This window comes from Phalacrocorax carbo, chromosome 1 (assembly GCF_963921805.1).
Source record: "Phalacrocorax carbo chromosome 1, bPhaCar2.1, whole genome shotgun sequence".
Classification (NCBI taxonomy): domain Eukaryota; kingdom Metazoa; phylum Chordata; class Aves; order Suliformes; family Phalacrocoracidae; genus Phalacrocorax; species Phalacrocorax carbo.
In genome coordinates, this window is record NC_087513.1 from 187,612,612 (window position 1) to 187,638,152 (window position 25,541).

Below are 25,541 nucleotides of genomic sequence, written 5' to 3' on the forward strand. Positions count from 1 at the left end.
AGGTTTTCCAATTCAATTCCTCAAGTATGTTTAAAAAGGACAATATATCAACTCTGTTCTAATACCACTAGGGAAAAGGAAAATTGTTATGGTTAAAGGCTGGGTTGCTGCTTGGTCAAAGCAGTTATTTTAGCTGTGCAATTTAATTTTCAATGACAATTTTTAGTACCCCTGGAGCTGGCTATTCACTAATTGTGAGTTACTAAATTAGTTTTGTACTTTCTCCCATTTTCTTTCAACAAGAAAATAATTTTTATCAGCACCTGATAGAAATACTTATATAAAGCTTAAAAGGGTACTCAATATCTCCTATCAGAATCTGAAGGATTTAGAGTTACTCATTTCTGAGCAGTTTTATACAGCTCTCGTAAGCACAATCTGAATTTTTTTTTTTTTAAACCAAAAGTACTTCATTATTCTGTGGATCTAGAATGAAAGGCACAAGTATCCAACTTCACCCAACTTCCTTCAGAGCTGGCAGAATTTAGGTATTTGCTGCCACTAGGAACAGCAAATAACAGTCAGTAGCATCAATACACACAACTTCGAACCCTGCCCATCCTCCTCCAAATCACCAGCTGCACCTATTCTCCGAACAAGCCACCTCTGCAGGAACCATATGCCTCCCAACAAACTGTGTATCATTCTGAAGCAGGTAAGAGCCCTTGTGTGTGGGGTCTAAACAGCCTTCTGAGATCCGGCCTTGGCGTAGCACAGATGTCAGAACTGACTCACCTAAAATGTTTGTTTCTCTTTACTTTGGGTGACAATACCTAAAGTGGAGGGAGAGATTAAGGCCTTTGGTGACAGCAACAATCTGCAGGCGGAAGAGTGGGGCACATCACGCCCAAATGAAGATCAAATCCAGTTTCAGAATGCTTTGCAAAATGTTTGTGAGTTGGTAAATTAGCACTGCTGCCTTCTGCAGGGGTACTACAAAGTAACATTACCCAAGTTCACATGCCTCTAACACAATAAACTATAGCCAGGAAGCCATTAGTGTGGGTCCTAAAGTACACGCCTGGGCACTTTACCGGGCTCAGCAAAGGAGCAGATGGGATTAACCATGAAGGAATATCTAGTAGCCAGCAACATCTCATGACAATACAGAAGATCCTGAAGCAACAGAAGGCAGGAATACTTCTGGGCAGTCAGTCTTAACGTTGCCAAGCAGGGTGATATAACCAGTCTCTTGTCTCCCTACAGAAATCTGGAATTTATTTTTTTGTTGGGGTTTTGGTTTTGTTTGGGTTGTTTTTTTGCACCAGTCCTCAAATGACAAGGGTTATTTTCCTACTTATAGTTACTGCCTGAAAATTTGTCTGGTTTTATGTTTTAACTCCTATCTCCCAATCATGGAATTTCTACAATTTCGAGTTTCAGAAGCCCCAGAAAACGTAGTAACCATATAAACAATCGGAAGTAAAGTCCTGCTCCTGAGTAAAGGAAGTAAATTCAGCATATCAGGCAAAGATTAAATTGCCTTAGTTTATGTAAAAAGTAAATGCACAAAAGGGATACTAACCTCAAGAGGGATATTTTTCCACCCGCACCAATTAGACTGCACTCTTCAGTTAGCTACAGAGTTTCAGAGCCATTATGGAGACCACCAGACACTGCTCACAGACTCATTACAAGCATTGGGAACTTTTCACGTATCTTAACTTCTGGTGACTAACTTCACAATCACATGATGGGCCCATGAATTGAAAATTAACAAGTCCTAAAATTAGAGCTGGTATCTGGAGAATTCAGTTCAAGAGAAGAACTGATGGTGTACTTCTGCTAGGCTGCACAACTACAGCCTGGATGGCCTAGAAAAATTATTTGTCTTCAAATTGCTTGTTTAAGTGCTTCTGAGGAACTCACAAGCAGCCAGGAGCAGAAAGAGCTAAAACCCAAAGGATCAAAATACCTAATCAGGGTGAAACAAAATATCAGATGATCTAGATCGATCAGTTGCAGAAAGTGTTAACAGTTTTGCTGACTCCTTTCAATGCAGAATCCAGGCTGGAACAATTACAGAGCTGAAATACAGCAACCTGTCTGAAAGTAAGGATCCACACACACACCGCCCAGACTGATGTATGACAATGTAAAAAGGAGAGCCAGGGAACTGTTTAGATTCTAATCACAAGTAATTGCATGTCAATTTACATGTCACTGTGACAAAATTAGGTCAGTGTCAATCAATTTATTAGGCAAAACCAGAGTAGTCATCTTGATGTTGCTAAAGAAAATTTTTGGTATTAAGAAACTCTTCAAAGACTTTCAATTAAGGGAAGCTGTATGGAAAAAGGAGCAGGAAAACTGACTTCCCAGATACCCTATGACCATGACAACTGGAGCTGAGGAACAATGACAACGTACTTACTAAGCTAAGAGCACAGTGCATATACTCTTCAATCTTTAGCATACTTACATCATCACCAGAGAAATACTGATCTATGATTTCAAATGCTAGTTTATAAATGTCTTCATTCTCATGCTGTTGCAAGGCTTCGATTTTCTCTAACCCTGAATAAAAGAAAATGGAGAAGAGTTTGGTAAGTTTAAACTGGAGTCACACTGAAAAACCTAATAAAGATGATGAAACATTACTACTGAAACACAGTAGAAAAGATGTAGCTCAATCTGCAAATATTATCTACACGGTAGCTCTCTGTTTCTAAGAGGAAAGAAGTAGTTTGTGAACCTTTCCATGCCATGGAATATCCCATTTTATGAAAAAGGGATAACGGAATATTCTCTCTTTTTAGAGAAAACTCTGTATTTAATGTTTTAAGACTTCTTCTGTTTACTACATAGCTTTTCTTTCAGTCATTGTGCTTTCTGTATATCACCAAAAGGAAGTGGCTACATTTGTCTGTCGCATATGAGTTTAAAACAAGGTGGCAAAGTCTCACGTGAAGAGCAGTTTAAAACACTAGTCCCACTTTCAAACTGGATATCGAATAACTCAAGGGAAAAAACTTGCAATGTAGCACTTTTCTTGAACATCCCTTTACTGCTATGTTACTATAACACATTAATTAGCATGTGTTAAAACTTGGATTGCAATATCTGAAAGATTCCTCATCCTCCTTTGGTCTGTAATGAACTATGATCCTGTCATGGTTTTAGCTGGGATAGAGTTAATTTCTTCACTGTAGCTGGTAGAGTGCTGTGTTTTGGACTTAGTATGAGAATATTGATAACACACCAATGTTTTAGTTGTTGGCTGGGTAGTACTTGTACTAAGTCAAGGACTTTTGCAGCCTTTCATGCGCTGCCAGGTGCACAAGAAGCTGGGAGGGGCAGGGACACAGCCAAGACAGCTGATCCAAACTGGCCAAAAGGGATATTCCATATCATAGAACATCATGCCAGGATATTATCTGGGGGGAGTTGGCCAGGGGAAGCAGCAATCGCAGCTCAGGGACCGGCAGCATTGCTCAGCAGGTGGTGAGTGGCTGCATCACTTGTTGTCTGGGTTTTTTCCCTCCTCCTGAGGTTTCACATCTCTCTCTCTCTCTATTTTCCTTTCATTATATTATTATTACTCTTATTTTGATTATTAAGCTGTTCTTATCTCAACCCACAAGTTTTCTTACTCTGGCCCTCCCGATTCTCTCCCCCATCCCACAGGGGTGGGGAGAGTGAGCAAGAGGCTGTGTGGTGTTTAGTTGCTGACTGGGGCTAAACCACAACAGATCCTAACAACTGGCAACAAGGCAAGTTTCTGGCAACAGGACAAGAGGAAATGGCTTCAAGCTGCATCAGGGGAGATTTAGGTTGGGTATTAGGAAAAATTTCTTTACTGAAAGAGTGGTCAGGCATTGGAAGAGGCTGCCCAGAGGCAGCGGAGTCACCATCCTTGGAGGTGTTAAAAAAAAATAAATGTATAGACATGGTACTTCAGGGCATGGTTTAAGAGGCACGGGGGTGTTGGGTTGACGGTTGGACTTGATGATCCTATAGGTAGGTCTTTTCCAACCTTAAGGATTCTATGATTCTATAAATTACAGCAAGAATTATGTGTTTTATCACAGAACAAAGTATAAGCAATAATCAAATGAAAAGTACAATTCTCATTTAAACCTAAAACTACCTAAGCTACAGAAAGCTCCTCCAATTGCCTCCAACATGACTATCTTTAAACTGAACTAAATAGAGAAAAAATGTCATTTATCTCATTACAAAAGCCTCACTTACTATGGGCTATTTGAGTAAGCAAGAAATGCTGTAGTAAATATCAACAGCAGCAAGGGGAAGATGGAATAATATCCAGAAAAATAATTTTTTAAAAAAGCTTAATAAGCACTTACCTCCACACTCTTCTATAATTTCAGCTATTGTGCTAGCCTCATCACCAGCCATTATCAGGATATTTTTCAGACCGTCCAGCACCACCTGTACCACTTGAGAATCCTTTACCGAGAGCAGATTGCAGAACGGTGGGATTACATTTTGCTGTACAAGGTATTCAACCTAAATAATGAAAAAACATGCTTTCGACATTGTGCTTCTTACAAATGGCTGCATGTGCAATGTTGTAATGACAATTTGAAATCCCACTACACATACCTGATCTTTTCTCCCACTTATTGTCAAATTGCTAATTGCCCAAGCAGCTTCCTTTTGTGTTCCAAAGTCCCCCTGAAAAATGAAATTAATAGCTAATTAAAATCAGCATGGAAATATCTGTCAAGCTTATTATTAAAAATCAAACTCCTCGTGTCAGATTTATAAAAAGATGATGACAACTCGCATAGCTGATAGCTTGACTGACCTTAGCCAGCTGGTGTATGATCATAGGGATTAGCCCAGCATCTATTACAGCCTGAACTTGTTGCTGGTTTCCTGCTGTGATATTGGAAAGGAACCAAACTGCTTCCTACAATTGAACAACATAAAAAAAGCAAAACACTTTAAAAAATAGTTAATAGATTAGAAAAAGAAACCACACAAAACAAAATCTCAAAACCTAGAATGGTACCATGACCAATCACTAAACAGAGATTCCAGGTTTCTTCCCCGACAGCACTTTTAGCAGGCAAGCTTTTATTGCACTGTGAAAGCCAAACACACAGGGGATCACTGTAAAATTGATATGATTAATTCACAGGACCAGATTATTACTTACACAAGGAGTGTCTCCATATGCTGGGTGCAATACTGACTTAAACCTTACATCCACTTTGCACTGCTGGAGTCACAGCCATGTTTTAAACTTGATCAGTTTTGCAAAGAAAATAGGAAAACTGGTAAAACCTCGTATAAAAAAAAAGGACTTATCCTGTAATATTTGACTTAACAGCTCAGTAGTAGCTTTCTGTACTGATACCCTGAAGACCAACTCCAGCTGCTGTTTTCTTCCTGAAACATGAAGTGAATCTCGGAAAGCTCATTTCAAGGCCTCCCATTAAGTATCAGACAGGACACTCAGTCCTGAGACCTTACTCAGCAGTTATCTCCTTCAGGTGGCCCATCAGCATAGCTAACATCTATCTAATGGCAGTTACAAATTCCTGGTTACAAAGGGGGATACATGTGTCAAGGAAACCCAGAATATCTTAAAAAGGCACCAATCTTAAGTAAAAAACAAACAGATGTGGTACATAGCCAATTAAGAAGTACTTCAGGAAAAAAGATAATGGGTTCAATTTTTTAGGAATATGTATCTGGCTTTTATTTGTATTTGCTCCTCACAGCACATACTTAAAACAAAACTCAAAGCATTTATAGACTCCCCTTATACAAAAATAATGCCTTTCTTTGCATTCAGAAGGAGCTCTTCATTCTTTTCTGAGAGCTAGAAGAGCAGGCAGAAACAAGCGAACAGTTTGAACTGTCAAAGGTAACTTTTTCAGACCTCTTGGCAGCTGACAGAGCCTGAATAAACACAGAATCCTCACAAATAGTTTTCCCCTCAATGGTACACCAAACGGGGGAATCACATAAGGTAAACAAAAAGCCGTCTCCACCTCAGCCAGCCCCATCTTTGCAGAGGAAGATGGCATGATGATTAAAAAAAATCCACAAATAACATGAAATACAGCTGTGGAAAAGAGGGCACTGACCACTTTCCTCTAACTCCCCCTATTCCATCTAGTCCTTGCAGCAGTGAAGTTACCTCTGCCAGAAGGAAGGAGAGGAAATGCAGGGACCGATTTCAGAAAAGGACAGTGGAACTCCCTACTTCCTTGATGGTGAAGATGGCCAAGAGAACAAACTCCTCTATGAAAATGTGGAGCGGAAAAACTGGATCATATCTACTCAACTCACTGGACTCAACCAAGAGTAACGCTCTGTAGTTATAAAAAACTAATGCAGTTAGACAGTTACTCACTTTGCAAATGAAAAAAAGCATCATGCTCCAAAGCAAAAAACATCAGTCCTCCCAAAAAGCACTAGGCATCAACATCAATGTATGGATCCTCGCTATGGCTATTTGGCTTTAGCCGTAATTAAGCAACAGCCTCAAAGGCTGCCTCTTTATACAAAATTGCTCACATGCTGGAAATAATAGCCACAAGAAATATTCTTAGACTGTAACATTCTTAGACTGTAATATTGTACAGACTACTGTTAGGAAGAAACATATCATACCTTGTTTATCTTCTCTTTTGGATGCGTCAGGAGATTTGGGAAATAAGACAAAACATCACAATTGAGAACAACTTGTGTCTGTTCATCAGTACCAGTTACTATGTTGCCTACTGCTCTCAGTGCTGCTGTCTGAATATCCGGAGTGGGAAGGAAAAAAAATTGCACGTTAAAGACATTGCTGTTAGTTATGCTAAAACAAAGATCATTTTAAGATGTCTCTTTATAAAAACACTTTGCAAAATACAATTTAGCACTTCATCCTCTGAGCTAATCCTGAAAATGGGTACTGTTTCATCAAAACAGAAACACACAGTACAGCATTTTACTCAATAGACGCACTGCAGCTCAACTCAAAAAGTGAAGATTAGAAATTAATATTAAAACAATAGAAGAGTTAATTCATCATGTATCTGATCTGAGTTATAATTACATTAACTATTACTAGGCTTTGACTATGTCTGACAAGGTTGCTTACTTCTCCATTCAGCTCTCCACTACAGAATTAAAACACCCATGACTACTTTTCCTCTTCTTGACTCTCAGCTGACTTTCAGAAATGGACTTTATATCTTTATTTATTGGTTAGTAAATGCTTTGCAAGTGACAGAATACTGGAGAGACTACTTTTCATCAAGTGAACTAGTCTGACAAATTTCAAGACAGCCAAATCTCATCCAAAAGTACAAACTAAACAGACATGACAAATGCACAAATATGTAAAAAAGCTCCCAATTACAATGGTTGGTTTATAAAAATCAAGCATACATTCATTAACTTTTAGTTTCCCTTTGTCTTTGAAATTAATCAACAAGCTCAGCTAACCTACCTTTTGTAGCTAATCAGATATTTATTTACTAAAAGGACTCGGCATCTACAAACATTTCAACATTCAAAAGGTCCCAAAATATTAATTGATTTCCATGAGCTATTCAGGCAGAATATGCACAACCATGTACACAGCAGCAGAAAAGAGTGCATATAACATGAATTCTGAAAAATGTAAAATCTTTTGCCATTAAATATTTTAGGACTACAAAAGGAAGGCACCCCTGGTAACCACACAATGGAATTTAATGTTTAACCTATCACTTCACTTAAAACTGTATTAGAACTGTTTCATTTTGAGTTTTCTTTCATTTTAATCATTTTTTTTCCCCAGCCTAGGTAACATTTTTTGTTCAGTTTTACCCACAACTAATGGAACTATCTCAGTACTCCATTAATAAATACTCTACGGCACATGTTTTAGAAAATAGCTTACAAAGGGCTATTCAATAGCAACTGAACCAGACTTACTTGGACTTTAACCTCCTGATGACTCAGAAGGGGGACTAGAAAAGGTACAACTCCTGAATCAATCACCATTTGTATCTGTTCATTTCCACCATCTGTTAAGTAGGACAAAGCCCAAACAGTGTCCACAAGAATCTAGAAATTGGAAAGAACATGGTTTATACATTGAACATCCAAAATCCATGTAATGGACTCTTAATTTAGTGAACAACATTCCACACGTCTGGGGGGAAAAAAGGAGCATGCAGTTCAGTTACAGGAAAAATGCAAACATCATGATGAGACCTTATTAGTACAACGTTAGATTATTATGTGCAACTATGAAAACTGGTGCCGTTTGCTCCATAATAATAATGAAAAAAATTTTTGAGAGGGCATACAGAAATTAAATACCATGTTTTGGTGCATAAAGTGACGGCATACAGCATCTCACAAAGGTAAACTGTTGGGCTTGATTTGCATTTCAAAGATAGGCAACCAGCTGAGATAAGTATTTGTGCTAGTAACTTTCTGAAGAAAATACTGACCCACCTCCTAGCACTGCTGTAATTTGTTAGCTGTGCTATATTTTGCTTATAGAATACCTAAGTCCCCTTAGTCTCTAATCTTACACCTTAACATTTCTGATCCATAGTTCTGAAGTGAAACTGCAAACTATTCTGGATGTGTGCCTTTTTTTGCCTTCATATTAAGATTAAAAGCTACAGCAAAGGAAAGGAATTCTTATACCAACTAAAGGACTAGCAGCCATTGTAAGGTGGCAACTGTTCAAGCAAAGTGAAAACCGACAGAGAAATTGCTATCATGCAGAGCAATCTTAGTATCTCAAAGAGAAGAAAGTCTAAGTCACTGATGACTTCATAAGGATGATTTCAGAGCCCTCAAAAAAGAGAGAGGTACAAGAGTTACAGTCATTGAAAGGTAGTATCTGAAGCAGAAACAAAGCCAGCACAAAGAGGGCTATCCCATCACTTAGAGATGATGTTAGGAACTGCAGGAAGAGAAATCTGGACCCCACTGAGGCCATCATCTGATGAGGTACCTACACTCTTTTAAAAACAGATACCCATTCTAAATTTCCAGCTATTGAGACAGCTAAATACTGCAGTACTGAAGCACAGGAAGGTCTTCAAAGCCCTCACCCTCCACAGGGTGCTTCCACCCAGCTCCAGGGACCAGACAGCACAGACCTAATACTTTCTTGATGCAGCCTGCTGCTGCCCTCACCTGCTAATGCCACAGGGACAGCAGAATGTGCTGCAGTGGAGCCAGTATTGCAGCAGAAGCAGTGAGAGGTGGTGCCTCACCAGTTTGCTGCCCCACAGCCCTGTTGGTGACGAGAGCAGCAGCCGCCAGAAGCGCTCACAGGACTGTTGGCTGACCTACCTGCATCACTGACTCATCTCCAAAGATAGGTTTGCTGCTCCAGTACAGAGAGGCTGGGACCAGACTGGTACCTCCAAACTAGCACCTGACTCTCAGGATCAAAAAGACGGGCACCCTAATTGAGATCAGTCAAAACCTGGGATCACGTAGTCTCGTATCTACTTCAAGAAGCTCTCAAACAATCATTGCTTGCAAAAGCTTTCAAATTTGGCAGGGAAAAAAAAGCCTATAGGTTAGAAGTATGTTTGGTTTTGCTATGAATTTCCATTCAGGTTTGTCCAAATTACAAACTGGAAAGTCACCATGTGCTGTCTCCCACTCACATTACACTGGGGAAAACCCTGGCAAAATCCCAAATGCACTGTTTGCAAATATTTTGTGGAGCCAAGCCCACTTCACCATTAAAAGAGCAGCAGAAACACCACTACCACAGCGTGGAAGTAGTGAAAGACAGTCCCACCAATCTCATGCTCTATCCCCAGACCAACCACAAGGGTTCAATTCCTGCATCCCCAGATTGAAGGATCACTATAGGGAGCAAGAGTCAAAGAAATTAGAGTTCTGACAGGAGGAGGAGGAGGAAAGAAGCTCAGTGTCCCTTAGTTACACAGATCTTTGCTCCTGAAGTCGCAATATAAGACTTCAGGAGGTAAGTCCACCCCTCTAGGACTTTACTCAGAAAATACATATAAACCCATGGATCAGGAATGTGGGAAGTACTGAAGGTTTAGCATTAAAAACCTGAAGAAAAGTTGTCAAATGTACCATAAAACCTTTTATTTATTCCTATTTATTGAGGTGTATTTTCATATGTATCCTTAGTTAAACAGGTTGCAAAGTCAGGTACCCAACAGGTTATGAAAGTCACATTTACCCATATGATCACAATATTTGATTGGACTGATATGTAGAATTATATATTTTTTCTACACATGCATTACATATAATCTATGCAAAATTATGAATTGGGGCAGAATTAAAGTGAAGCTGATGGTAAAGCTGGCACTTCAAATTTCTAGTGCTCAATTCCACAAGGGGATTTTTCTAAATGTAGTTTCTAATGTGAAGGATAAGAAAAAATTTAGGAGAGGTATTTCAGAAATTGTGTTTGCGCTTTCTTTTTCATTCTCTGAAGGACAATTATATTAGTCTTCATATTTAATTGTGCACTTACTACTTAATTATACATAAATTAACGCACAAAGCCAAGTTTACAACTTAAACACAATCTTGCAGCATTTTCTCTCTAGAGGAAACAAAAAATCTCTAATTTCTAAAGTTTTAGAAGTTACTTACGTTTATATCTGTATGGTAAATGAGAACACACAATGCTGGCAAAATCTGAAAAGAAGTTCATCAGTCATTACAGTAGAATAAAATTGGCTGTACAATCATGAACCCAAGTACTGCAGACACAGAGCTTAGCTTGAGACTGCATTAGCGTATTGCATTCACACGCTTCCCAGCAGCTGGTCATTCCCTCAAAGTATGCACAAAAATATATTTAAAATTTGTAAAAATACAAGACAGGACTATATTTCAAAGACACATAGAGAGCAGACTATATTGTGAGGAAAAACAAGTAAACAGAGATAAGACATCCCCCTGCTATTTTGAAAGCTTTGTTACCACACAATATAATAAAAATATTACCCTAATATCAGTATATAAAACCCTCTTGGGTTAAAGTAAAATTTTAGTTTTGTATTCATGTATGGAGAAAATATAAAACTGAGCATTGATAAGACTGCTTAGAATAGGGCTTTTTATTTGGTAAAGTATTACACAAATTTTTCCCTGTTTTCTGCTTCATTTTAGAATTTCGTTAAGGTTTAGTTGCTAACAATATTATAGTTCACATGGCTTCATAAACTGTATCTACACTTTGGAACTTATCTTAAAACGAAGAACCTTACGTACATTACAACTAAAGTTCTAGTCAAACAGCATCACTTTACTAGCTGTGCCTACTCTATAAACACCACATTTGCTCTGTTCACCAGTTTGAGAGTTTTCTGATGCTTCTCAAGTGTGGACTTGACATTGACTGCATGTTTACAGCTAGTCAAAACAAACTACAGTACATTCACTAGTTTACTTATATTTCCTCTTACTGAAAATAATTACATTTGAATACTTCTACGTACAGAATCACGTGCATAGCCTTTTCTTGATAAAAACATGAAATGCTGCATATGTTAACGCTTTCTAGTGTGTTAATTTTTTGTTGTGTTCTTTTTAATATATGGCTCATCAGTCTTTAGTCTTAGAAATATCTTTACTGCAGCCTTAGTAAGAAGCATCAAATTGGTCAAATGACTTCATTTAACAACTGGTAAGTGGCACAAGACAGTGGCAAAACACATTAATAAATTAATAATATGACAATGTAAACCATTTGGCCTCTAACCCAGAGTATAAAAAATTATCTGTCTCATAATTCTTTATTTACCTCCTGAACTGTCTCCATAGGCGGTGGGGGGTCCTTATTCCTGCAGAGATTTACAATGACCCATGTGACGTTCCGAAGGAAGGTGATGGGAATGGAGGGATTGATGAAGGACAGAAGAGGTTTGACAACTCCCAGTGATATGACATAATCTCTACACTGAGGACCATCACCTACAGAAATGAAAATTGTTGTAAAAGAAATCACATTAAAAATGGAAAATCCTGAAATGTATGCAATGACATGTTGGGATACTGAAATTCTATGTTTCCTCACCAACAGTCTACTACTAACAGTTCGTGTTCAATTAAATATACATACGTGCAGATATGTATGTATATTTTACGAGACACAAAATTTAGTGTGTTAATACTTTGTGCAGCAAGTGATACTATTATTTAGAAAAAAATAGGATGGACCTATGTAATTCTGGCCACATGAAAAATTATATTAAGCCACAGAATTTAGAGGAAACATAGTCTCATATGATAATGCCAATGTTCAAAAAGTCAAATTCTAAAATGAAACGCTCCCTGAATTCATATCATTATAATGACAACAAGAATTACCTATAATATTTCCGAGAGCCCAGACAGCTTGCTCACAAACATTCTGGTGTGGTGAATGAAGTAGTCTCAAGAAGAGGGGTACTGCATCTACAGAATGCAAAAACCGGATTTGTTTTTACTGGAACACGATACATGCACAATACTTTCACCGATTAATACAAAACACTTTTGCCACAGTGCCTTATACTAAGATACAAGTTTCTATTATGAAGATCAAATAAAACCTCAGTTAAACATTTCTGTATCTAGACAGGGGAAAAACAGACTCAAGAACAAGCAACTATTAAACCACAATGCTCCCCACATTTAAATATACCCCCATACCTCTCAAAGTGATATGCAAGCGCCTCAAGTATGTAAGTGCTAGGTTTAATGTCTGGTAATTCTGATCTTTCACTTATCCAAGATCACAATACATACCTAGCAGAATGACATGCCTACTCGTGCAAACGTGCTTTAAATCTTGACTTTAAGAAAATAGCTTCCTCCCAGGAGATGGCTATAGTTAGTTCCCATATGCAGAGAAGATTTACATCCATCTGCCAGTCCTAAGATGCGTTTTAATTTGCTCTTATGTAATGCAGGCAACATACCAGATTAAGGAAGTAGTACTGATTTTAGATCTCAACCTCTGCTGAATTAAATAAATTTAATAGAGCTAAGAAACCATCCCTCTACCGTTTCCATGCACTACTTTCCTTTGGAGAACCCATACTGTTTGAAAGACAGTAATTCTTGCATCAGTTTTTTAAATCTATAGTATGATCATACTCATCCTATAGTCTTTCTGAGCAAAGCAAATAGATCAATTTATATACTGTTGAAGGAAAGAATATTTTTCTTGAAGAAATAGCTTCAGAAGGTTTAAAAAATTGAGACACAATTTGTGAGCAACCGTGAATCAATATTCTAGCTGATAATTTAACATGTGATGATAAGCCAAAAACCCCTGATGTATTTTCCTGAAAAAGACAGGGCAATGAAGAATAAAGACAACCTAAAATTCCTTCCCCACCCTAGATGAGTAATTCAGCGATTGCCTACAACTGACAAGTTAGGAGGGACAGCAATACACCATTGCCTAAGAGCACTCTCTCTGATCTTGTAACAATCATCCCACTTCCATTTGCTCAAGTGGAATCTTCTAGCTTCCTTCTCAGTGATTACTGAGATTACACTTCAGCCATACGTGTATTCAACATATTTCAGAGATGAGGGTCAAGCATGCAGTTTATATTAGATTGCAATCCTGGTATGCTTTCAAAAGCACGAATTAAATTATTTCGTATCAGCACTCCAGCAGGAGGACAGTCTGAGAAAAGATGAGTTGCAGGTTATCTATCTACTGCTCTCAAAAAAATTAATTACTGCTGCTCCAAACTGGCTCCTGCCAAAATCTGTTCTGGGTATACAGTACGTCTCTTCTGCTGGGCCAACTGCCATCTGTCCCTCTTGATTGCAGGAGGCCTTCTTCTGTATTTAGGCTGCATTAGCCTCTTCTACAGCTGCAAGGGTCTATCGCTTTGTTTCCTCAAACCATCTCTTATCTAAAAGGGATAGATTTGGGAGGCTGTTTTCCCTTAGTCATCTCCCAGCCAAAGCAGCAAGAATTTTAGACTAAACTTCTTCCATTTTCTCTTCAGGAGCAAAGCTTGGAAAGCATTTTCTGTTTCTTTTACATCATTTTATCACATTTTCTTCTTTTCAAGCATTAGCTGAACAGATTTAGGGAGAAACATATCCCAGCCTGAACTTCCAGTAATTGTTCAGGTAATAGCTGAACATACTTGGTTGCGGTATACATATTTTCATTCTAATTTTAACTTTTACTTTAATATTTTTTTTCATATTTTTTTCTGCAAAGCTAATACTATAAACAGCCTTTTCATTCAATTCAATTTTTCAAATACAATTACATTGTGGAACTTGAAAAAGGAACAAAACAATGACTAGCCAATTAACAAGTTGGGAAGGATGAAAAACTTGGGAATAGATTTTCAAAGACACCAGAAAAGCAATCTAAAAACACTGGATTTTTATCCAAGCCTTATTTTGATATGCATTCTTATTCTATTGCTCCAATATCTTAACTATACAGAATCTAACAATTAGTGAGATGTTTTATTAGCTATTAAAATGTACAAAACAGCATTTCTATTTGAAAGGCAGGTTCATGAACTTAAAAAAAAGAAATCAAATAACTAAGTCACCGTTTTCCCATGTAATAAGGGTGAATATGAATAAGCCAAGACAATTTATTATACATTTGCTTATCTATAGTCTCCTGTTTAATGACAAAATGCTGTATTTAGCATGAAGGTGACTGTTTCAAGATAAATGTGCCGATATATAACAGCCATATATATAAACCTGAAAAATTTGAATAACTTATCTTCAATTAACTTTAGAGTTTATTTCCTATCTCTTCATAATGGATGCCTCACTGGCTGGTTAAGCAAGAAACGAAGGCACCACAACAAACACTGTGTGTACAGGAGATACTGATCATATGGTCAAGAAAAGGATGTTAATTTTCTTAACTCCATATTTAACTGGGCAACCTTACCTAACTATATGTATTTAAAAACTTTAATGAGATTTACGAATAAACCTTTGAGGTAGAAAGAGTTTTAGCCATAGGGGAATTAACGGTACATGATTTCAGATGTCAACCCAAGAATTAGAAAGAACGAACATTTTTTGTCATACTCATTATACCATCTGTCATTCTGTACCTTCTTTATGAGAAAAATCAGGTCTGGGATACTTAATATTAATCATTAGTGATAAGCAGATTAATGTTTAAGAGCAAATGTAGAATTTTTTTGAGAAAGAGGACAAAAATGCATTTATTATTTTAATAGTTTTGATAACAAATGGCATTTGTTATCCAAATATCCCCTTTTACCCACAATATCCTCCACCCCAAAAAAACCAAACTGTAATACTTACTAGACTGTACAACAGCTTGAGTCTGTGCAGAAGTGCCTGACGCTATGTTAGTCAATGCCCATGCAGCTTCAAATTGTAATGAAGGACTGTAATGAAATAATTTTATATTAATAAGTGGAAACGTGATCTGCAGATTATTTTATGGTTCATTTCAGTATTAGTAGCTGTAACCACTCTGAGACACTCTAACTTTAAGCAGTGCCACAGGCCTGAAAGATTAAAAAAAAACCAAAAACCAAAACAAACAAAAAAAAACCCAAACCCTAAGCCTGGATATTTCAGAAAAAAGCTATAAGAAAAAAAAGATTTTACATTCTATAACCTTTTGTAAACCACCCATCATTCTGACCTCACGTTACTAATAAAATAAAAGTAATACCTGTTTGAAGCACCTACCAACCACTGAAGATGACCGCTACTATAGTCAACTAATTATCTTCTGTATGAAAGATTTCTAGCATCCCTCATCATAACATTTAATTATGCCTCTCTAATGGGAGACCTCTTCACATTCAACTGATCCAAACATCATTCATATTTAGTGAAGAAAGCACAACTGTCTTGCTGCCAGTAGTAGTTCTTAATAAATCAACCATGTCTGACCATAAGTAATAAAAACTTGGCCCTTCTAACATCACATGCCAGATCAAGCATAAGCTAGTATACTTGGATAAAGACATTTTTCTGCTCCATCACAGACAGGGGAAAGATTTAGCATCAGTATCAAAAGACAGCATTATACCTCTATTGAAACTCACCTATTAAATGCATTTAAAATTATTTACAAATATTATGAAAGCTGGGGGAACATCTCTTCAAAGATGTCTGTCAACTGTTGTCTGTGCCAACAGCAGTTTGGTAAAACAGTTTGCATAAAAACTCTTGTTCAAGCAAATGCTCAAGATTCAGAGTTCTAGAAGCTATAAGAGTCTACAGCTTATGGTGGTTAGCATAACAGTAAGGTGTCTGGCTCTGGGGGGAGCAGAGAATATTTACTGTTAAGTGACTATTTTTCATTTCCATGCTTTTTTGGGCCTTTATCAATTATGTTTTATATATAGCCACAGCACCTGCTTCCTTTAAGCTCTTTTTTTTGTGCATTAGTTTCCAAAGCATTTTAAGGTTTTATCGGGGATAGGCCTGGAAAAGAAACAGATAGGAGGGCCCAAGATGTGTAACTAAGGATTTGTAAAAACAAAGAGTACCTGTTAGCAGCTATATATAAACTTTTACATTCTGGGATCAAATGCATTAAAATTCTAGTTCAAGGTCAGTCCTTCTTCCTCTTGTGATAAGCTTTCAGTTATAACATGAACATCATCTTTACCGATCTGTTAAAGTCTTCACATTATTTACCTCGACTAAATATTATATAGCAATTATAATTAAAAGAACTGCTTAAGAAAATGTTGAGTTCCATTTCAAAAGGCTTATTAAACATTTACAAAGGTAAATCATACAAAAACTAGACCGAAAATTCAAATTAAAAGAATTTTCACAGCACTGAACCAGCTACTTCTAGAGCAGACGGGCATTTGTGACCCATTTTAATGTTCAAATCAGGACGGCATTTTAATGCCGGCTGCCTTCTAAGCAACTGTTTTGTTAAACAAGCTAGAAACAAAGCTACTCACGCTTCATGTTTTTGCAACCAGCAAATTATACCCAAAATGCCAATGTGCATTTTTGAAGTTTCTAGCCCTTGTGACTGCAGAAATAACCTTGAAAACAGAAATACTGTAAATACATTTATGGCTGCCTGAGACCAAAGATAGACTAAAACATTTACCTCAAATGTGTTAATCCCCATCTATCTGAATTCACGGATTGTGGAATATCGCATTTTTCTTACATGTCATTAAATTTTTGCCACTACACACTCAATGTTCTCTACCTCCTTTACTGAAGCTCTTGTTTTTCAACAAAGGATCATAACAGGGAGCATGCTCACTGTGTTGTACTGTCACGTGAGGGAGCAGCACAGAGCCAGACGGAAACCACCTTGCAGTGAGAATGAGAGAAGCTAGAAACTCATGCTAATAACCTTAATGAAAAAGACAACAAGTGTATTCTGGCAAAGAGAAGAGCCCTGTTCACAATTAGACACGTCCTCTGCCTTCACACAAATACACACAGTAACTCTGAGACAGATTTCTTAAAAACAGTTAACAAAAAAGTCTGGAATATTCAAAACCAATGAGAAATTTAGTAAGGTCTTTTCCATTAGCTGGATACGCTCATGCAAGCTCTAAAAAATAAAAACGACATTTCAGTGGCAGAATAAATACTCCTCGAGAATTTATAGTTTATCATTATGGAATTTGATCCACTGTGTCAGATTATATGGTGATATGAATCCTCAGTTTCATCTGAAATAGTGAGATGGGTTTTTAGATGCAGATTTTCTGTACAGGTCAATATTTTGAAAAGGATACTTACTTATCATCTCTTTCTAGGCATTTCACCAGAATTGGTAAAATTCCTGATTTTATCAAGTCATCAATAGGTGGATTTCTGTCACTGGATAGGAGTTTTCTGTAAAATGAAATGTAAAATAAGTAACTTCCATAATGAAAAAACATATAGGAAATATATTTCTGTGCCTTTATTTTTACCTTGCAGCTTGGACAGCACTCAGTTGGATCACTGGGTTGTCACTTGTGGCATTCTGAAAAAAACACACACACAAAAAAGTAAAAACTAAAAGTGCACAGAACACACACTTTTATTAAAAAAAATTAAATTTAACATACCTGCAGTATAGCTTCTAGTGTTACATTTTGCTTGAAAAGAAAAAAAAAAGTTTTAGTAATTTTGTTGCTACATTATTTTCTTTTTAAACATTTAATACAATCAAACTAACTTTAACAACATATAAGTTCATAATTTTGTTTTCAAATAAGAGCAAAACTTCCAGTGTTAAAATAAAACCAGAATAAATTGTTTTGAGATACCACCAAAGTTATAAAAGTAATTCCAGAATCAAGGAACTTACTGCTTTGAAGTCAGCATCAACATCAGAATCTTCTAAACTTTCTTCTTGGGGAACGTTTCTTTTTTTCAAAAGATGTTCATCTCTTTTGTTCTGTAAAGGAATGACAAAAAATAAAGACACTTAATGCTTATTAGTACATGGTGACGATATAATGGCCCCTTTCAGAATAAAAGCCTAGATAAGACTGGGGGCTTTTTTAAAAGCATTTGTAGCTGCAAATAGAATTTGCAGTATTTCAGCTGTAAGAATCTAGTAGCTTGCTAATCACAGACAGAACTATGTCAACCCATGACATTTGAATGTATTAAAACTTACGTTTTGCCAATCAACTTTCTAACAAGCATTTACAATACATAGATCTGCGTGACATTAGCGTTTAGCCACCCATAACAGAAATTATTTTCCAGTGTAAGATTAGTTCTCAGCTAAACCTACTTGAAAGTTCCCTGGTTTGTTTGTGCATGAAGTAGCATGGTCCATGTACACTCACACTTTTAATATCTCCCACTCACACTGTTAGCCTAACTTCGGACTTAAAACAAAGCACCCTCTAGAGCCTTAGCTCCTTTAATAAATTATTGAAGAAAAATTACATTTTCAGTGGTAAAGTACCCATTTAGTATTTCTACCTTGATTAATTAAAATATTTGAACACCTAAAGCCCTAATTTAAAAAGAAAGGAATGAAACCATCAATTTTAACTGTATCGAAATGTACTTTTTTTACAAATCTAAAATGTCCTAAAAGTATTATTCCAAACGTATAAAGCAGTCTTCTAAATTTTTTTCTAGTCTTTCGTTTGGTATGTCTAGAGGTACAATCAAAGATAGAAAGGGCAGTGGAAGATGATGATGCAACACTCATATCTGAACACCTTTTTGTTGGTTTTTTTTGTGGTTTTTTTTTTAAATTTTTTTGTTGTTTTGGTTTGGTTTTTTTTTAATAAGCACATTAAGACTTCAATATCTAATGAAGCAAAACATTAAAAGGTGTCATGAACAGCTGTAATGCCTAAACCAAATCTATTATATTAGCAAGGAAAGGTAGGCTTTTCAGCTTCCAAACAATTATCAGATAACCAAACAGTACTGACTATAGAGACCATATTATATCATGCTTTGCCTGTAATATGTAAAAAAGCCTCTAAACAGAATCCTGTTTTGAGGGAGTCCCCAGTATTTTGTTTTGTTTTATTTTATGCTAGAAAAAACCAGCCATCTCAGGTCCAAAATTACTTACTTTCTAGACATTTAAAAAATATTTTAAAACAACTTTTCCAGCCTCAGTCTGAAAGGCTCACAAGCAATATATTGAAGATTTTTAAAACAATAAGCAAGCACCAGAATTATATAGACCTTTAATGCAGAAGACAACATTCCACAAACTTAGCAGTTTGATTTCTGTCAAGTCTAAGTACAGAAACTAAATCCCCAAAGAATGCACAAGATCACCTAGATTAGCTATGGCAGCCTCTCCAGAGCCGCAGAGTAACAGCAGCATACCCAGAGCACATCCATACAGACAAGCACTAAAGGTATTCTGTTGTCAAGTGTTTTTGGAGAGAAGAAAGATGGAAGCGAGAAGAAAGTTAAGTGCTGAGAAAACACCATAATGCAGACAAACTGCATCAGGTAGGTACACACTGGAGAATGCATTCACCATAAACACCTACAATATATTTCTCTCATCTTTCCACACAAAGTACTTGGCACTGCTATTTTAAGCAACAAGCAAACAATATTCAAACCCAGTCAATTTGGCTTTGCTCAAGTATAATTCCTTTTCCTACTGTTTGTCTAAACCATTACTTATACTTTGGCAACTGCAGGGACCCAATTTCCAGAGGCCCTCTCCATGCACAGGTCAGCTTTCTTCAGTGCACAGCTACTACAGACATCTCCCGTGAAGGAAGTGCCTCTTTTGTGCCTTGGATGAACAGCTCCTACAGGATCAGCTGTGCTGTTATGGTAAAACAATCCAATCCTAGGGGAAGGGTTTGAAGCTGGAGGAATGTCCTGATATCTTCCATCCTTCTGTCCTCTTCCCACACAGAGGTATCATCACACAGTTCATGGTGGTGAGCAAGTCAACACATGCATGAATGTACAGGGAGACGCATTTGGTTATGAGGGTGGCACACACTGGCCCAGCAGACATTCCCTGTCTACTGAAAAGGTGCAGCCTGAGGAACTGGGGTCTCGGTGGAAAACTGCTGCCAACTGTCTGCTGGAGCAAGTTAAATATTTCATATTAAATCATTTACTGGGAAGGGACGAGTTTCTTTGTCATTAGCAGTATGCTACTGTGGTACAAGGCAGGGTTTTCTAATTCTGTTCTGCCTAAAGTATTTGGTCGGATTTTCTACATCTCATGCTCATAAAATTCAGGGGAAGACCTTTGCAGGGTTTTTGGAAAATATGCTTGTTGTAAGAATTGTTATTCACAGATACAGTTGGTGATATCTACTTGTTTTTCAAACAAATTATTTGGTATCAGCAGTGCTCAACTATGTGTTTTGCAAGATCTTGCAATAAAGACAGATGATCTTTACTTTTAAATTTCTGTAGAAAAGCCTTTTATATGCAGGCATCTTGCAGATTCTTTGATTCAAAAAGATAAAATATCTAGAATAGTCAAGAACTTAGCAAACAAACTATTTTTATTGAACTTACTGAAAAGAAAATTCTAGTTAGGAAATGTCATGTTAAATCATTTGTTATTTTCACGTTTCTTCTGTCAGTTAAAGCTTTTTAAGAGCTCAAACAGTAGATTCTCCTGTTTAGGTGTTTCACATCACTGTATTAGAAGGTTCCCCCACCACTGAATCCTCTGACTGTAAGGAACTGTCCCCATATTTGGGGAGAGAAACTGGTGCACCACCATCCCACATTGCTCCCCACAAAAGCATCTACTCTGGTGTAGAATGGATGTACCTCAGAGAGCTTTGACTGAAATCCCTGCAAAATGCAGATGGTATGCAAGAGCCATTTAAAGTTATATTACTTCACTGCTATTGTACGTGGAAACTTAAATGAGGCCAAAGCCTTCTCAATTGTGTTGACGTTAAATAGATGGCATCCATTTAGAACAAAGATCACAGTATTCAATACTCACATACACGTGGGCTGCACCTATCACGTACATTACTTCCACCCTCGGTATTTTTCCTCCCCAAAGACATTAACCAGAAACAGTTGAAACCACAGCATGCACCTTCTAGGTTGAAAGATCTAGAAGTTTTTGGACACAAAAAGCAAACCCACACTGCAACAACTGCGGTGCTGAATACGAATGCTCATCCCTCTGTAGATATGTGTGTCTCTTCAACATATACAGTTACATCATTCTGAGTGATCAGCATTCGTCAGAGTTGTGCCTCTACTAGAGCGTAACATAAAGGCTACGGTATCTAGCTGCTCCAGAAAGCAAGAATGAATATGTATCTCTCTCAAACATCCTGAAATACCAGGATGTCAGCAGCTGGAATGCAGAGAATATAGCTGGAACAACACAAGAGTCCCACTGCAGGTGACTGAACAGTGTCCTCACAGAATGGCAGGGAAGAGCTGCACAGCCTTCAGCAGCCAAACAGCTGGAAAATCACCTCCCACAAACACCAGGCAGTAAGTCTAGAGCATGCCAGTGGCCAAAGCACTGGATTATTCTATGCTAGCTTCACCTGAAGAACTTCAAAAAGACTACCTGCTTGTAACCATTATTCAATACGCACTTCGTATTTATTCACAGTGCACGTGCTTCTATACAAGTACTGTTAGAGGAAATAATTTTCTTGACTAGCATTTAGAGGGGCATGCACAGATTCTCTCTACTTGTGGCCATAAAATGGGTGGCGAACATGTTTCTTTTTAAGTTCTTCCAATTTGCTAGAAATCTCTCAGGGACTTGGACAAAGAGGAAAGAAGGGCAGGTTGTGTATGAACACAGTTACAAAAGAACAGTAACAGGTAACTCATCTTTCCCCTTCTAGCAATTGCCCATGCATACATTGATGCAGTCAGTATCTCCAAAGAGTACATAGTACTACTCACAAAAACTCCAGTTACCTGGAGAAGAGTCCAATGAATCCCTACATGAACCCACTGAAGGACTGTTGTCCTAATGATGGCAGTAGGCTGGGAGGTGAAAGAAAACAGAGCTCCAACTGTTCCGCAGCTGTCAGGAATGCAGACACCCCACTGGGAGGCCACCAATGGTTAAGATGGTAACAAAGGGATGACATTTCAAACTCTGGCCCATCAAATATACATAATCTAGGTTTAAATTCCACTATGGGACAGGGTCTCTTGACAAGAGGAAAACTGCATCAGACTACTTAGAACTCTTAGCATGGTAAGACCGAGTGACACTGAAAAGCCTTTACTTTGTAGCTCGTGTTAAAGATGACCATAAGATATACCATAACTGAGCTAACGAAGAGCCTAGTTCTCACTTATTCCAGCAAGCAAGTTAACAGCTCCTTAGAGAGCCTTTTATACCTGCATACACAACTACCCAATTCCTTTGGCAACATGAGTATGCCTAAGAGAATGCCTCCTAATGTTAATGTTAACCAAAACAAGTATGAGTAAGCATGTATATTCTAATGCCAAGATATTCTACCCTCCTTAAGAGAAGAAACTGAACTTCATAGGACATAACTGACCACAGGCTGACATTGGAATTTCTGTAAATGCAGGCAACATCTTTAGGCTGTCAGTCATATGGTACAATGGGCTCCAGAAAAAAATTACCTTAGCCAGGAAAAGTAAGAGCGAGCAAGAATGTTCCTATAGCTACTCATTGTCTGCAGATGGCTGGGCTGAAAACAAGTCAAGAACATGTATAGAGGAGCTTTCACAGGAGCCTGAAGTAGACAGGACAGTACTTATTGAGAAGCACTAAAAATTTCTTACCTTGGAAAAGCTATTCTTATTGGCATTTCTTATAAAGTGTTCATGGAAGCTGCCAGTCCTAAAAAGTGGCTGTAAGGCTATTCGAAACAGCTCTGTCCATTTGCAAAGGCATCCAATACCCAGAGAGCTAAACCACTGCATACAGTAATTTGTTAGACCAAACACTCCCTTGCCTAAGGTAAAAAAACATGATTTGCACCTTGGCATGACCCTTAAAATGCCTGCATTTTTTCATAGTGTGACAAACTCAAAAGTTTTTGCCTAAATCATAGCACCAGCTTCTTCTGTAGGCTCCTATGGTGAAGCTGAAGACAAACAAGCAGACCTGGATACAGCTGCTCTGCTCAAAGACTGGTGAGAGACTTTTCAAAGGGAGAGGCATGAGACGGGAATCCCTGATGAAGGGTAAGACCTTGACACCAACAAAATAAAGCAGCTCTCCTTCAAAAGGGAAGATCTTCAAACACTGCCTGAACCACACCTGCTATGCACAATAAAGTCTGAGTTTATAAAAACCAGATGACTGCTGGTTACGAGCATGTCAACATTCTGGTAGAGATCAGGCTACAACAGCATACAAAGGTTTCCAAACAAACAAGAGGTTTGTGGACATATATGCCAGGCAAAAATGCCAAATGGTTAGAAACAACACTAATGATATCACAACTGCACTTTCTTGTCCAGTGTGATGATCTTTTAAGAGTTTTTGATGACAGGCACCCATCTTGTTTGCTTCACTGACAGTGGGATGGTCAGGCCTCATGAAGAGTAAATATCCAAATCCTGCAGATCCCAGTACTTCTTGTTTACCTTCTTGGGAGATGGCCACAGGATTTTAAAAAAAGCCTATTGATGCAAACAAGTTTCAAAGACAACATGATTTACAGAAAAAGAATCCTTGTGGGCAAAGAGGATGTCCATCAAGTTATGCACTGCATTCTGCTTAGTACTATAGGACATTGCCAATAGGATACTCTAGTGGAGCTGTGAAAGATGTTAAATATAACTTTAAACATGTATTACAGCATTGAACACATGGGAAAATTCTATGAAGAGTCTCAACTCTTTGGAAAGCTCTAAGATCAAAAGAGAAAAGAAATAAACAAGAAAAATCTTTGCTTTCAGGTAACAAACGCCATTATAAAATGCTTTTTCAGGTCATGGAAACATTTAGGAACTCAGTGACTAGTAGGAAGAAGGTTTTTTGGCATAAAAGGTAAAATGTTTGAGTTCTCTGTGGACAAAGCAGAACTTCAAAAACACCTCAACAATAGGAACTGGAGCACTAGCCAGCATTTGCTATAATCACAGATGACAAAAAGCAGCTCTTCCCTCTGCTCTTACATCCTAGGAAAGACTAAATGATCAGGCCAGTGATGGAGGTAGATTCAGGATGTCTGGATGTCCCTTTTAAGCTACTTCCACTGTTGTGAGACTGAGCTGAACTTCTAAGTTTTACTTACATGTAATCTCCAGTTTTGGTTTTGGAGGGTGAGAGCACCTGCCACAGACCATCATGAAGAAAAATAAAATGCCTGCCACTCCAAGTTCATCATGTGAAAGGGATGCTCTGAAAACCCCTACTGAATATCCTCTTAATGAAAGTTTTTGCTTAGGTGGGCTATCTAGCCTGAGTGAATTTCTGTAAGAGCTCTCAGATATGAACCTGGGGAAAGATTCAATTTCTTTAATGGTTCGGAAAGGACCATTAGTTGGCTCTACTGTCTTAGAACTCATTAACATATAGGGAGATTTAAAAAACCCTGTAAACCTGTAAAAAGGCTGAACAGGTCAATCTGATAATCCTACAATCTATGGATATCAAAAGTATATCCTACATGCTTAGTGAACTAGGTCCCCTGCACTCAAAGGCAGTCAAACAGATCTGTTCTTCAGGTAAAGAGCATAGCTACAGATAGGCTGTTAGAAGACAAAGGCAACTTTTCTACATCTGAGTTCTGCTAACTCACCTTTGTGACAAGACAGCAGTCACAATGTTTCTGTTTTGCTAGTGCACATCTTTCTCAGAAGATGAGCAGGCTGACTTAAAATAAGTAGCTGCGTACATGTACACCAGCGTGTGGCCCAATAGCTCCAAGCACAGATTGCAAAGATTGAGGCCTGTTAAAGGAGGCAGAAGCATGCTCTTACTAAAATGGACTCAAGCAAGCCTCCAAGGAATTTCTCCATAGCCCTTGTCAACTAAGTCTCCAGAAGTGTATATTGACAAAATAATTTTCCTCCTAGGGTCTTTTCTTTCAGGAATCAGTCAAGGCAGGATAGAAGATCTTCCCTGAGAATCTGCACTGGATAGAGAAGCCTCTAGAAGAGCATACCAGTAGTGCTTCAGTCTCTCTGTGACTGTTTTTTTTAAAGTTGGTAGACATACGCCA

The 25,541-nt window shown here is 37.8% G+C and overlaps 1 protein-coding gene across 1 annotated transcript in view; it reads right to left on the minus strand.

The window, feature by feature from the left end:
* KPNA3 (karyopherin subunit alpha 3) overlaps positions 1-25,541 on the minus strand; it is a 54,399-nt gene that overhangs the window by 2,881 nt on the left and 25,977 nt on the right. The window contains exons 3-16 of the mRNA XM_064440906.1: positions 18,236-18,325; positions 17,994-18,023; positions 17,856-17,908; positions 17,680-17,775; positions 15,241-15,326; positions 12,289-12,375; positions 11,723-11,892; positions 10,567-10,611; positions 7,888-8,019; positions 6,592-6,720; positions 4,772-4,876; positions 4,567-4,638; positions 4,308-4,470; positions 2,423-2,517 (exon numbers count right to left, since the gene is read on the minus strand). Of these exons, the coding sequence (XP_064296976.1) occupies positions 2,423-2,517; positions 4,308-4,470; positions 4,567-4,638; positions 4,772-4,876; positions 6,592-6,720; positions 7,888-8,019; positions 10,567-10,611; positions 11,723-11,892; positions 12,289-12,375; positions 15,241-15,326; positions 17,680-17,775; positions 17,856-17,908; positions 17,994-18,023; positions 18,236-18,325 (1,353 nt within the window). The remainder of the gene's footprint in view (positions 1-2,422; positions 2,518-4,307; positions 4,471-4,566; positions 4,639-4,771; positions 4,877-6,591; positions 6,721-7,887; positions 8,020-10,566; positions 10,612-11,722; positions 11,893-12,288; positions 12,376-15,240; positions 15,327-17,679; positions 17,776-17,855; positions 17,909-17,993; positions 18,024-18,235; positions 18,326-25,541) is intronic.